The 14,745-nt window shown below is 43.4% G+C and overlaps 1 protein-coding gene across 2 annotated transcripts in view; it reads left to right on the plus strand.

The window, feature by feature from the left end:
* ryr1b (ryanodine receptor 1b (skeletal)) overlaps positions 1 to 14,745 on the plus strand; it is a 72,024-nt gene that overhangs the window by 44,889 nt on the left and 12,390 nt on the right. For both annotated transcript variants that reach the window (XM_079272536.1, XM_079272537.1), the window contains 12 exons: positions 3 to 99; positions 201 to 307; positions 403 to 454; positions 832 to 894; positions 2,916 to 3,015; positions 3,885 to 3,964; positions 4,494 to 4,570; positions 4,693 to 4,766; positions 11,390 to 11,470; positions 11,615 to 11,703; positions 11,992 to 12,120; positions 12,461 to 12,565. In XM_079272536.1, coding sequence (XP_079128662.1) covers positions 3 to 99; positions 201 to 307; positions 403 to 454; positions 832 to 894; positions 2,916 to 3,015; positions 3,885 to 3,964; positions 4,494 to 4,570; positions 4,693 to 4,766; positions 11,390 to 11,470; positions 11,615 to 11,703; positions 11,992 to 12,120; positions 12,461 to 12,565 — 1,054 coding nt within the window. The remainder of the gene's footprint in view (positions 1 to 2; positions 100 to 200; positions 308 to 402; positions 455 to 831; positions 895 to 2,915; positions 3,016 to 3,884; positions 3,965 to 4,493; positions 4,571 to 4,692; positions 4,767 to 11,389; positions 11,471 to 11,614; positions 11,704 to 11,991; positions 12,121 to 12,460; positions 12,566 to 14,745) is intronic.

A 14,745-nucleotide genomic window follows, 5' to 3' on the forward strand; every position in this document is an offset into this window, starting at 1 on the left:
AGGCACAGGGCAACCAACATGTTCTTGGACGCCTACAAACACAACTGGTTAGAGACTGAAGGTTACTCGTTTGAGGACAAGATGATCGACGACTTGTCAGTAAGTCATCCTCCCGTTTAAACGCATGAATCAGAAGATAAACCTACACATCGTGGGCAATATCTCCTTAATGCCAGTCGTACGTTAACTCCAATGATTAGAAAGCCTTGGAGGAAGAGGAGGAAGAGGAAGAGGAGACCGAGACGAAGCCTGACCCCCTTCATCAGCTGATTCTTCATTTCAGCCGCACAGCTCTCACAGAGAAGAGGTGAGGGCATTGTGCTTCGTCTGCGACTCGCCTCTTTCGTGACCCGTTCCCTCAATGAGACTCGTTGAGTCCTGTCCTGTGTTTTCTCATTACAGTAAACTCGACGTTGACCATCTCTATATGTCTTATGCTGATATTATGGCAAAGGTAAGACAGTCAGCGAGCAGCATCTTCAAATGGTCTGGATGTGAATAAATGGATAGAAAGAAATACTGAATTACATGCAGCTGAAAATAATAGATTGGAATTGTACAACAGAAAGTCTGGTGTTGGTTGTTTATTTCAGTTGATTGATCTAAAACTTTGCCCAAAACTTTCAAAATGCGTTTTGGTGACTTAACATTAACCCTGAACCTACCTGATACTGTTTACTTGCCCTCCAGTCACATACATATGTAAGCTTTCACGAGACATGACAGTGAAACATGAATATGGCAATTGGAAGGGATCAAAATGTCAATCGTATGTAAATGTGTGATTGCTGCATCTGATGTGGTCTTGCATTTGCTGTCATCTCCCTCCAGAGCTGCCACATCGATGAGGAGGACGAAGGGGGAGACCAGGAGGGGGAGGAGCCAGTCTCTGAGGTGCGACAGATAGAGATGGTATTGGGGGGGGGGGGGGACCAGGGGAAGGGAGTCAGGGGGAGTCAGCGGAGAAGCAACTCCCCACGCACTGAGTGACCACACCTTGAAAACACACTCGGCACACACCACTGAGTCTTTGCTTGGTGTCATAGTTTCAGAATCACAATTTCCAAACCTGATGTGCTTCTCAATTTGTTTCGGGGTTGATTGAAGTTTACAGCAAATGACCAAATGTCTGTTCTTCATGTCTGTTGTTAACAGATCTAGTAAGGCCACAATTTAGCAGTGCACAAAAGTATTTCAACTGCACATTTTATATGGACAAATGTGCTCAGCAGCACCTAAAGGTAAATCAACCCCTGACTATGTCTGGTCATTTGAATGAGCATCTCAATGATTTATTTAGCTTCAGAAGCCAGGTTTGGACACTGATCTTGTGGGTATAGAGATCCATGGCTTTTCCTGGAGGGCAGCATAACATCCACTTGCACTGCAAATCTCTTTCACAACAAATCAGGCGTTGCGGTAAAACTCACATGGTCCACTTAACGCCCGACTTGGTGTGAAAGCAGCCTCAGTGTTATTTCCATCACCAGAACATCCTTTCTGTTCCTTCATGGAAGCTGATATGTGCTCAGAAATGTGATGTTGTCATCCAAGACAAGCTTTTAGAAACCGATAAGTTGTGAAGCCACGCAGCAGGTTTCCTAACAGTGGAACCAGCTCTCTTGTGGTCCGTGGTCAGTCTCCCCCAGGCTTGCACCACCCTTTCCTGACTCACACCCTCCTGTACTCACCTGCTAATCGGGCTGCGTTCACCCATATGGACTCGCCTAATAACTTGAAATCTAACCGGCAAAGTAACCGATTCTGTTTGTCTTTATTTTGAATTGGACGATGTTAACAAGTCTCCCTCTCTGTGCTCACCAAGGACTACAGTAAAAGCCTGCACAGTCAGCCGTACACGCACTGTCCCAAAGCCAAGCACCCACTCATGCACTCATACACTGACTCACATGCAGACACACTCACACCCTCAGCCACATTCGATCTCTTCTCACTCATCACAAAGACACATAGTTTGCTCGGAAAAAGATGAGCAGAACCTCTGTAAGTAGACATCAACTATTGAAATCCCAAATATATTTTTTTAACTGTAGGCACTTTATGATACTCCTAGTCAACACTTAGAGTCCCGTGTTTCAACTTAAGACAGAGAGGAACCATGTGACGCTGCTGCAGGTAGCACAACTGAAGGGCTCTGGGTTTGTACTGTTGGATAGCAGGATCTGCATGCTGTGTTACTCAGACGACTGCTGTTGCTCCCTCGTGAGAATGTGTGAAATGTGTGTTGTGTTGTGGTATGCCCGGGGAAGAAATGTCTGCTGCCATCGACTGTTTCCTGCCTCTGGAAGATGTCAAGAGCTGGAATAACTGTCTCCATCACGAACACACATTGTGTTCCATTGAAAGAGAGAGACTGTGTGTGTGTGTGTGTGTGTTCCTGTATCTCTATCTTTGTGAGAATTAATCGTAGTTTTAGTATTTTAGATTTGGCTTTTCTATGAGTAAAGGTCCAGAGCTGCAGCCTGAGCCCAAATCATTTCATGACTAAGACAATGTTTTTTTAAAGGCTTTTAAATCTGTCGAAGCTCACGAGGACAGGCCTGATGAGATACAGTAGTTTTTTTGTATCTAGTCTGTAGCGAACAGAAATATTAATTTGGATGTGTTGTATGTCATCATCAGCTTTAGCTTCATTAGAAACGTCTCTGTGTGCGGTCAATGGATGGTCATAATTAGGATAGAATTATAAGGATGTGTGTGTGTGTGTGTGTGTGTGTGTGTGTGTGTGTGTGTGTGTGTGTGTGTGTGTGTGTGTGTGTGTGTGTGTGTGTGTGTGTGTGTGTGTGTGTGTGTGTGTGTGTGAGTGAGTGAGTGAGTGAGTGAGTGAGTGAGTGCGGGGGGCAGTGCAGTCCCCGTTGGCAGGGTTACAGCTGTGTCCCTCTTGCTCTCCACAGGACAAGGAGGTGGAGAAACAGAGGCTTCTGTACCAGCAGTCGCGTCTGCACAACCGCGGGGCTGCAGAGATGGTGCTGCAGATGATCAGCGCCTGTAAAGGTAGCTGCTGCTACACACACACACACACACACACATACTCACGCACTGTCACTCACATGGTTTTGTCACTGATGCGGATATTATATTGACTTTAAATAATGTCACTATAGGCTGTCCTTAGAATGATGAATGACCCATCTGGGTTAATCGGTAAAACATAGTTGATATTACAGTTCCCCTCAGCCCAGTTAACTGAATTCAAGGATAGAGTGGTGTTTGAGACACTGAACAGCAAATGATGCTGATGCTGCACTTTGCCTCGAGGAGTGTAGTGTAGTGTAGAAATGCTGAAAAGCAGGAGTGAGGATCAGTTGCAAGTCAAAGTCCTGCATTCAAAATGGTTCAAAGGTATTTAGCATCAGAGTATACTTAAAGGATCAAAAGTAAAAGTATTAATTATGCTGAATGGACAGTTTTAGAATAATATATATTATATTACTAGATTATAATTAATATGCATTAATGTTTAACGTGACATCACATTCATGTTGTAGCTGTTAACGGTGGGGGTCATTGTAATCATTTATATACTGCTGGGTAGCTTAATCCATAAACAGTGCTTCAGTTATTAGTTGATTTTATATATATTTTTAATTATTAAACCAAGTCTTCAAAGTAACTAAAGCTGTCAAATAACTGTCGTGGAGTAAAATGAGGTGAAACTCATTCATGCGTCAAAATAAACAAATCATATTTCCTTCTGAAACGGACCCTTCTGCATGATTAACACTTTTACTTTTGGTATTTTGCTGCTAATATTTTGTACTTCTACTGAAGTGACATTTTGAATGCTTTACTTGTAACAGAGCATTTGTACACCGTTGTGTTGGTGCTTTTACTTCCACCGCTGATGTCTCGTCTGATTCCAGGTGAACCTGGAGTCATGGTTTCTTCCACACTCAAACTGGGAATCGCCATCCTCAATGGAGGCAACTGTGACGTACAGCAGGTAAGTACATTTCTCACGAGACAGCTGGAATAAATCACGCCAGCTGGATTTTCACGATATCACGAGGTGACGCGATTACTTGCAGGATCACATATCGGACGAAAATCCATCTTGTCGGGCTTCAAGTAATGAGTTTGTGTCCGGACCAATCAGAGGCCTGTGAAGAGCTGCTGGCAGCTCCAGCTGTGATTTAGGTGTATGTGAAGCTACACAGAGAGGGAACTGTCCGTTCAAGACAACAATGTCCTGAAGATGTCAGCGGAGATGGTGCGATAGCATCAGTTCTATCTGAACAGGAGAGTATTTCCTCATTAAAAGTACAGCACTGAGGGCTTTTGTCCAGTTTGATTGACAGACGGTCCATCCACTCATTCAAGTGCCTGCTCTTTTCCAAACAGTTTGCAATGACAGCTTCTCAGATGGTATTAAGACTAAAGCTCAACTGAATGCTCTATTTTTCATTCTAATGAGGATGCTACTCACCATCTTAATCTCTTTTGTTGATTGCTGTCAACCTGTCTGTGTGCAGAGGATGCTGGACTATCTGAAGGATAAAAAGGATGTGGGGTTCTTCCTCAGCTGTCAGGCTCTGATGCAGACCTGCAGGTCTGTCATGGATTTCTGTTCTTGATCTCTCAACAATATTTCGAGTAAAAGGGCTTATTGTGAGTAAAGTTTGTAGAACTGCATCAACTAAACTAAACTGACCGAATGCTTCATGTTGACAGCGTTTTGGACTTGAATGCTTTTGAGAGACAAAACAAGGCCGAGGGACTTGGGATGGTTTCAGAGGAAGGCACTAGTGAGTACGGTCTACAGCTTCCTACTGCCACACACTATCTGAACACACTGCAGAGAGACTGCTACACACACACACACACACACACACTGTCACATCCCTGTTCTCCTACGTCATTGTGCATTGGTTTGAGACATCATGTGACGTGTTTCTAGTTCTAGTGAGTGTCTGAGTTTGCCTGTTTGAGGATGCAGGTATGTTTTCATGAAAGTGTGTGTTCTAGGAGTGTTAGAGCCATTCATGCGGCATTGTGACTATTGATCTATGAGTCTTGAGATTGCTGGACTCACCGCGTCTCTTTGTCTTTCTCTCCCCCTCATCTCGTTCACTTTGCCCGTTTTCGACCCTTTCCCCCTCCATGCTCATGTCTCTCTCCCATACGTCTATTTGCTGTTCTCACGGTTCTCAGATAAGAAGCTAGAACGTGGTAAATGCTCTCATATATTTGCTTTCTTTCTGTCCCTCCTTTTCTGTCCTCTCTGTCCTTTTTTCTTCTTTTTTTAGCTCTCAATCACCCGACTAGTCTTTTCCTTGCTGTGACCTTAATATGCATTTCATTTCACACTCAAGGACCGAGTGAAGTCAACCTTTACAGTCACTTGTAAGGTTTGATTTTCCGTCCTTGAGTGTTTTTAATCGCAGATCTACTGTAACTGAAGTATTGTGACTGATCATTGGGAAGGAAAGGCAGTAACCTCATTCCTCCTTTCCCACTCAGTTCTCTCCAGTCGACCGTAGAGAACTACACTGACCCGGTGTCCTAGGAACTCTGAAATGAATTACAGCAGCAGCAGCAGGGACTCTCTAAGCCCTGTATCGCTCTCATTCACATCATTTAAATGTAGTTTGACCCACACAGCTAGACCATCTGTGTGAAGTCACTGCAGATAAATCCTCTCTCTCCCTAAAATGTTCTCATCGAGTTCCGCTTTTGCACGACAGCGGCATTTAATTGTGGCCTCGTTGTTGGAAAAGCTCAACAAGACAGCTTTCCAGTGTACGTTGAAGTAAAGTGCAACAACTAAAAGCCTGTTGCTGATCCAGCACAGCGTCTTATCACACGGATGATGGGAAGGGCTCTCTCCTCAGTCCTCTGTCCCATCAGGACAAAGAGTGGATCATAACGGGAAGAAATAACTGGATCACAATGAGAAAAGAGTCGAGATCAGAGAGAAAAACAAAATGCTACTCAGAACAGTGCTTTCTAGTAATTCCCACATAGTGTATTAGTGCATTTAAATGTATTTATTTATTCTTTTATTTGATTGGGACAGAGCATGTTTATGAGGATCAAAACAAACATACAAGATGTGAACATGCCGGAGTTACCAAGAATGCTAATTTACATCCATCTCGGCAGGTAACCAAAAGAGCAGCATGAACGGATACAAACATGTAATACACAAGTAGAAAAGACAAGGTGCCATAAGCCATAGTTTGAGATGGGTGTAAAAAGTGTAACATATATGCATACTTGTTCATGTGCAATAGTCTGTGCTTGGTAGTGCAAACTATTAGAGGAATGAAATAACACGTTTTGCTTTTTTAAAGAGATTCAAGCACTATTGCTGACTCCTGTTCCTGTAATCACTGTTTGTATTTTGTACTCTGTTGTATGTGATCAGAGCCCTCTGCCTACTCCACCGCCACGCTTCTCTGTCTTGAGTACATCTGAGCATGCTTGTGCATTTGTGACTACGACAGTTTTTCAAGTATCCACTTTCTGATGGCATGCCAATAGAGAGCTGTAAAGTGTGTATTCTGTAATGGATGGGATTTAAAATCAAATGAAGTCAAACATATTTCAGTCAAAAGATACTGAAATTAACTGAAAAAGCTACTCGCGTCCTGTGAGATGAGTTGGCGTCCTTTACTTCCACCCTGACACAAATGGCGGTTAACTCACAATTCGACATCTATTCGTTATGTTTCCTCACACATCCACACACATCCACACACATCCACACACATCCACACACATCCTCACACATCCTCACACATCCTCACACATCCTCACACATCCTCACACATCCACACACATCCACACACATCCACACACATCCTCACACATCCACACACATCCTCACACATCCTCACACATCCACACACATCCACACACATCCACACACATCCTCACACATCCTCACACATCCTCACACATCCACACACATCCACACACATCCACACACATCCTCACACATCCACACACATCCTCACACATCCTCACACATCCTCACACATCCACACACATCCTCACACATCCACACACATCCTCACACATCCACACACATCCACACACATCCTCACACATCCACACACATCCACACACATCCACACACATCCTCACACATCCACACACATCCTCACACATCCACACACATCCACACACATCCTCACACATCCTCACACATCCACACACATCCACACACATCCTCACACATCCTCACACATCCACACACATCCACACACATCCACACACATCCTCACACATCCTCACACATCCACACACATCCTCACACATCCTCACACATCCACACACATCCACACACATCCACACACATCCACACACATCCACACACATCCACACACATCCACACACATCCACACACATCCACACACATCCTCACACATCCTCACACATCCACACACATCCTCACACATCCACACACATCCACACACATCCACACACATCCACACACATCCTCACACATCCACACACATCCACACACATCCACACACATCCACACACATCCTCACACATCCTCACACATCCACACACATCCACACACATCCACACACATCCTCACACATCCTCACACATCCACACACATCCTCACACATCCACACACATCCTCACACATCCACACACATCCTCACACATCCTCACACATCCACACACATCCTCACACATCCACACACATCCACACACATCCACACACATCCACACACATCCTCACACATCCACACACATCCTCACACATCCTCACACATCCTCACACATCCACACACATCCTCACACATCCACACACATCCTCACACATCCACACACATCCTCACACATCCTCACACATCCACACACATCCACACACATCCTCACACATCCACACACATCCACACACATCCACACACATCCACACACATCCTCACACATCCTCACACATCCTCACACATCCTCACACATCCACACACATCCACACACATCCACACACATCCTCACACATCCTCACACATCCTCACACATCCTCACACATCCTCACACATCCTCACACATCCACACACATCCACACACATCCACACACATCCTCACACATCCACACACATCCACACACATCCACACACATACACACACATCCACACACATCCACACACATCCTCACACATACACACACATACACACACATCCTCACACATCCACACACATCCTCACACATCCACACACATCCACACACATCCACACACATCCTCACACATCCACACACATCCTCACACATCCACACACATCCTCACACATCCTCACACATCCACACACATCCTCACACATCCACACACATCCACACACATCCACACACATCCACACACATCCTCACACATCCACACACATCCTCACACATCCTCACACATCCTCACACATCCACACACATCCTCACACATCCACACACATCCTCACACATCCACACACATCCTCACACATCCTCACACATCCACACACATCCACACACATCCTCACACATCCACACACATCCACACACATCCACACACATCCACACACATCCTCACACATCCTCACACATCCTCACACATCCTCACACATCCACACACATCCACACACATCCTCACACATCCTCACACATCCTCACACATCCACACACATCCTCACACATCCTCACACATCCTCACACATCCACACACATCCACACACATCCACACACATCCTCACACATCCACACACATCCTCACACATCCACACACATCCTCACACATCCTCACACATCCTCACACATCCACACACATCCTCACACATCCACACACATCCTCACACATCCACACACATCCACACACATCCACACACATCCACACACATCCTCACACATCCACACACATCCTCACACATCCACACACATCCACACACATCCACACACATCCACACACATCCACACACATCCTCACACATCCTCACACATCCACACACATCCACACACATCCTCACACATCCTCACACATCCACACACATCCACACACATCCACACACATCCTCACACATCCTCACACATCCACACACATCCTCACACATCCTCACACATCCACACACATCCACACACATCCACACACATCCACACACATCCACACACATCCACACACATCCACACACATCCACACACATCCACACACATCCTCACACATCCTCACACATCCACACACATCCTCACACATCCACACACATCCACACACATCCACACACATCCACACACATCCACACACATCCTCACACATCCTCACACATCCACACACATCCTCACACATCCACACACATCCTCACACATCCACACACATCCTCACACATCCTCACACATCCACACACATCCACACACATCCTCACACATCCACACACATCCACACACATCCACACACATCCACACACATCCTCACACATCCTCACACATCCTCACACATCCTCACACATCCACACACATCCACACACATCCTCACACATCCTCACACATCCTCACACATCCACACACATCCTCACACATCCTCACACATCCTCACACATCCACACACATCCACACACATCCACACACATCCTCACACATCCACACACATCCTCACACATCCACACACATCCTCACACATCCACACACATCCACACACATCCTCACACATCCTCACACATCCACACACATCCTCACACATCCTCACACATCCTCACACATCCACACACATCCACACACATCCACACACATCCTCACACATCCACACACATCCACACACATCCACACACATCCTCACACATACACACACATACACACACATCCTCACACATCCTCACACATCCACACACATCCTCACACATCCACACACATCCTCACACATCCACACACATCCTCACACATCCACACACATCCTCACACATCCACACACATCCACACACATCCTCACACATCCACACACATCCTCACACATCCACACACATCCACACACATCCACACACATCCACACACATCCACACACATCCTCACACATCCACACACATCCTCACACATCCACACACATCCTCACACATCCACACACATCCACACACATCCACACACATCCTCACACATCCACACACATCCACACACATCCACACACATCCTCACACATCCACACACATCCACACACATCCTCACACATCCACACACATCCACACACATCCACACATGCAGAGTTCGGTAGATCTGTCCTGCATGCCGGAGTGCCTTGAGCTTCATCTCTGTATTTGTGTGTTCGCTGTCTTCATTGGTGATTTGTATCTGTATCTGTTGTTATTCCCTGGTTTCCTGGTGACATGTATCTGTGTATCCCATGTCCATTTAAACGTGATGGGCTGCTGTTCGTTTGAGTTTTGTTGAATAGATGTTTTCTGGAGTGCTAGACGGTGGTAACGTTTTCTCTGCCTCCCTTTCTAACCCATTCTAATGAAAGGGGAGTGGTATGAAGTGATGGTACTTACACTCTTACTGTTTTTACAATGCACATGTGTGCACAGTCACGGCGCACTAATCAGCGTCGCCACACACACGCTGCTTTAGTTTCATCTACAGTTACAGGTAAGTTTGTTTTGCTCATCGATAATATTTCACGACTAAATCTGCCGCTGTAACATTGTGCAGTGTTGAGTGTGTACCAGTGAATGCGTGGCGTTATATTGGATCACCGTAATCACCATTTCACCAGGTTAACACAGTTGATGCCTAATCTGAATACGGATTCTTCTGTTTTAACAAGTCGCCTGTTTTCAGATTTAGCCTTATTGTTTTACAACATTATGAAAACTATATTTAAACTCGAATTCCCTGTGCAGTTTTCCTTGTTAAAATAGTTTTAATATATATATGTTTTATGTTTAGAAAGGGGAAGGGTCTCTGCACTAGCTTCAATAAAATGACTATTGTGTAAAAAGTTGATTTTGTCATTGGAACTGGTGAAATAGTTTTGCCTGAGAAGCAGATTTATTTTGCATTTAGATTCAAAAATAGATTTTTTTAAATGACTTGTTCAGATGGAGACACGTACTGGTGTATTGTTCTGTTACTTCTTCCTTTTAGTAATCATTTTATATACCTTAATAAAAAGCAAGGGAATAGTAAATCATAATTTGCACTCGATTTTATTGGTGGAATGTTTTGGGGCATTTTATTTACTTTTTCTGCAGATCTTTGTCATATCGCTGTGCCCATAGATAGTGTGTATGTAGACAGTGATGCAATGCAAATTGAAAAAGTGAAATACACTGGTATTATGGTATATGTAATACCTTGTGCTTCTCTTTGTTCTTGCCACTGTGTATTCTAACAGAATAACACAGCAGAATGATGGAGAGACTTTTCAACATGAATCATTTGCATTTCCTGTGTCCCTCTTGCCAGATGAGAAAGTGATGGCGGACGATGAATTCACGTGTGACCTCTTCCGCTTCCTGCAGCTTCTTTGTGAGGGCCACAACAACGGTGAGTCAAAGCTGGAGCCGAAGCCGGTGTGTTCAAATGAAGCTCCAGCTAGGAGCGCGCTGGTTCATTTATATATCACTGTAAATGATGACATTTCAGTTGTTGAAAACTCCATTTAAAGTGCACCTTTTTTTCTGTTTCCAGATTTCCAGAACTACTTGAGAACTCAGACGGGCAGCACCACTACCATCAACATCATCATCTGCACGGTGGACTACCTGCTGCGACTTCAGGTTCTCTGATCTTTGTCTCACTTTCTCCAGACTGTAGCTACTGTTGTGAACAGCCGCTCTGTTTCGTTGATGGTTGTTTCATCTTATTATCACTGTGATAGTTCCTCAACCAGCACACATACATTTATTTCAGAAAATATGGCCTTTTTATTTGGAATACTAACTCAAGTGAGGTAGACATGGCTTTAATTGTATAAATGTCCTACTGAGACGACATTTTTCAGTCAATTTAATAATACGGTAGAATTTAAAAGTTTTTGTTTTCTTCCTCCTCCTTCCTGTATGCAGGAGTCGATCAGTGACTTTTACTGGTACTACTCAGGAAAAGACATTATTGATGATCCTGGTAAGAGGAATTTCTCCAAAGCAATGACTGTGGCCAAGCAGGTCTTCAACAGCTTGACTGAGTACATCCAGGTAAGAGAGCCCCTGAACACTGTGCCCGTAGGAAAGGAAATGCAGGAAGTCTTTTCTTTCAAAATAAAACTATGAAACTTACTTCCTCTACATCCAGTATAATAACTAAACACAACCCAGTCGAGCTAAAAAAAACAAAGACAAGACACTAGTGAATGAAATGAAACCGTAAAGCTAGAATTTAAACTTCTGTCCATTGAAACTATCCACCCTTTAAAGCCAGGTGTTTGTTTCAGAACATTTACTTTGAAACACAGTACAATGTTAAAATATATCCCCCAACATGATTTCAGCACTGGGATTGCATCTCCATTGCCCACCTTGTTTGTGTGTCTGTCAGGGTCCCTGTACTGGAAACCAGCAGTCTCTGGCCCACAGCAGGCTGTGGGACGCTGTGGTCGGCTTCCTGCACGTCTTTGCTCATCTGATGATGAAACTTGCTCAGGTAACAAACATCCCGACTCATTAACCTTTTTGTAGCCTTCCGATTTGTTCCCCTTTGTATATCATGGATCGCTTCTATAGGGAATCAAGAATAATGTGTTTGTTGTATTTCAGTTGACCAAAAGATGAAAGCAATATTAAATAGAAGTGCACACATTTACAAAGGACATAGTTCAATTCGTTAACTGTCTCTCTCGTGGTTCTTGCAGAGTAAAGTATGTATTTTTTTGATTCTTCTTTTCTTTTTGTTATGTCTGTGATTATTTAGTTTAATTCATTGATTTTTATATCTTCTCTAGCTTTTCCCTTTTTCTCTTTGTCCGATTGTTTCTGCGTCTCTACTCAGCCGTTTTATGTTTACTGTGGTAATCCTGAAGATTTTACTGATGGAACAGCAAATGTGCTTTAAGACTACAAGTCCCAGAATGCCGGGGGGCAGCAAAACTAACTACAGTCATTATAATAACGTTTTTCTAACCAATTGTGAGCAACTGTGATCTGTGTTTGCGCTGCACCAGGCATGACCAAATTTAACAAAATGAGAGTGTGGCCACTTCAAAATAAAAGTCAACTCGTGTTCCGCCAGTTAAATGCATTTAATGTGAAGCTGCAGCTGTAGGAAATGTTCAGTTTGCATGAGCAGTAACTTCACACAGTATTCTTTGTCTGGAAATGTCGCCACAAACACTGAATTACAACTAATGTATAATTTATGTCAACTTACTAAACACTGTTTTCATTTCTCTATAGCCATGTTGTTGTTTTTACATTTACTAGCTATGTTAATTGATTTGAAATAGTCTTTTTTAAATTTTGCTTTTTTTACATGATGTCAAGTTAAGGTGGCAGAAACAATTTGAGGAAAAACAGTTCTCTTTGTGATCCTATATCACACGGTTCATCCACCTCACCTTATTTGCGTGTAGATTCGTGTGGTAGTACTGAGCAGTGATCAGGGTTTGAACGTGTGCTTTGAATAATGTGTGCCTGCGGTCTGTAACTTGTTTGACCTAACAAAGAGCTGCAGTGTTCCCTGCTCAGTCTGTGCTGATTGCTACTGAAGCTGCATTTTTGTATTTGCATATCTTGAATATCTTTCAAATGGTAGGTTATGAGGTTTTTTTTTATTCAAAAGGTAAGGTATCATAACTTTTGGATCAGCACTTTCAGATGAACTCATCTGAGCTCATACATACATTTTCACAAACTCTGTTGAGACTAAAAATGAGCTTTAACACCTGCACTGAATGTGTGTGTCCTACCTGATGTGTTTGTACTGGATGAGAAGCAGCGTCATTTAGAACATGTGGCCTGTCCATGTTCAGACAAAAACAAAGTAAAAATGTTGATGGATAACATTTTTATTTTCACCTGTAACCCTGTTAGATACACCCCGATCCTGGACAACGGAATGGTGTAAGAATGTGTCTCTCTGCCAGCGCCATCTCATTTAGAGATTTTTGTTTTCAACATTTTTATTAAGATCTTATGCTTCATCACATTATTTATTACGCAGCTGAATACCCAAATCATTTCCATTTCCCTCTGTATTATTGTTTAGGTGTTCTAACAAGCCATACATTCAATTACTAGATATTGTCCCTGAATACAGGGGAATGTGAATGGACTGTCCGTGAATAAAGATTGACGAGGTAAATTTAATCGCATTCTTAGATGTTATTCCCTTGTTAAAAGTGGTACACAACAAATTTAACAAATATAATTTATTCATAAAAAAAACCACTGGTTAATTATTCCTTCCTAATTTATGAGACTCATTTCACATTGTTGCCTTAATTAAGCATCTAAATGTTTCGCTTTGCTTCTTTTCATTTCGCTGTATTTCTGCTGTTTTTCTATATTTTGTTCTTTTGTGTCGTAGAGGTATTAAAAGCCACCAATGCGATTTTACAGGTGGCTGATGCTTGCACGTCCCGAAAGCTTTTTTCCTCTAGACCTTCACCAGCCTGACTGCCACTTTAGACTGTCTAAACAATTTAGCAGCTCTTGTTATCTACTGGTGCCGGTCTTCAGGAGCGCTAAGATCAGCGTCTGCAGTTCTGTTCGTCTTCCTCGCTCCAATGCTGCAGCCACTCTTTCAGATAAAGGGGGAAGGCCTTGCTTTTTTCTTCCCTGCTCTCATACCTGCCTGTGTTTCCAATGTGTTTGTTTTGCTGTCCG

Source organism: Melanostigma gelatinosum, assembly GCF_949748355.1.
Source record: "Melanostigma gelatinosum genome assembly, chromosome: 7".
In the NCBI taxonomy this organism is placed as follows: Eukaryota; Metazoa; Chordata; class Actinopteri; order Perciformes; family Zoarcidae; genus Melanostigma; species Melanostigma gelatinosum.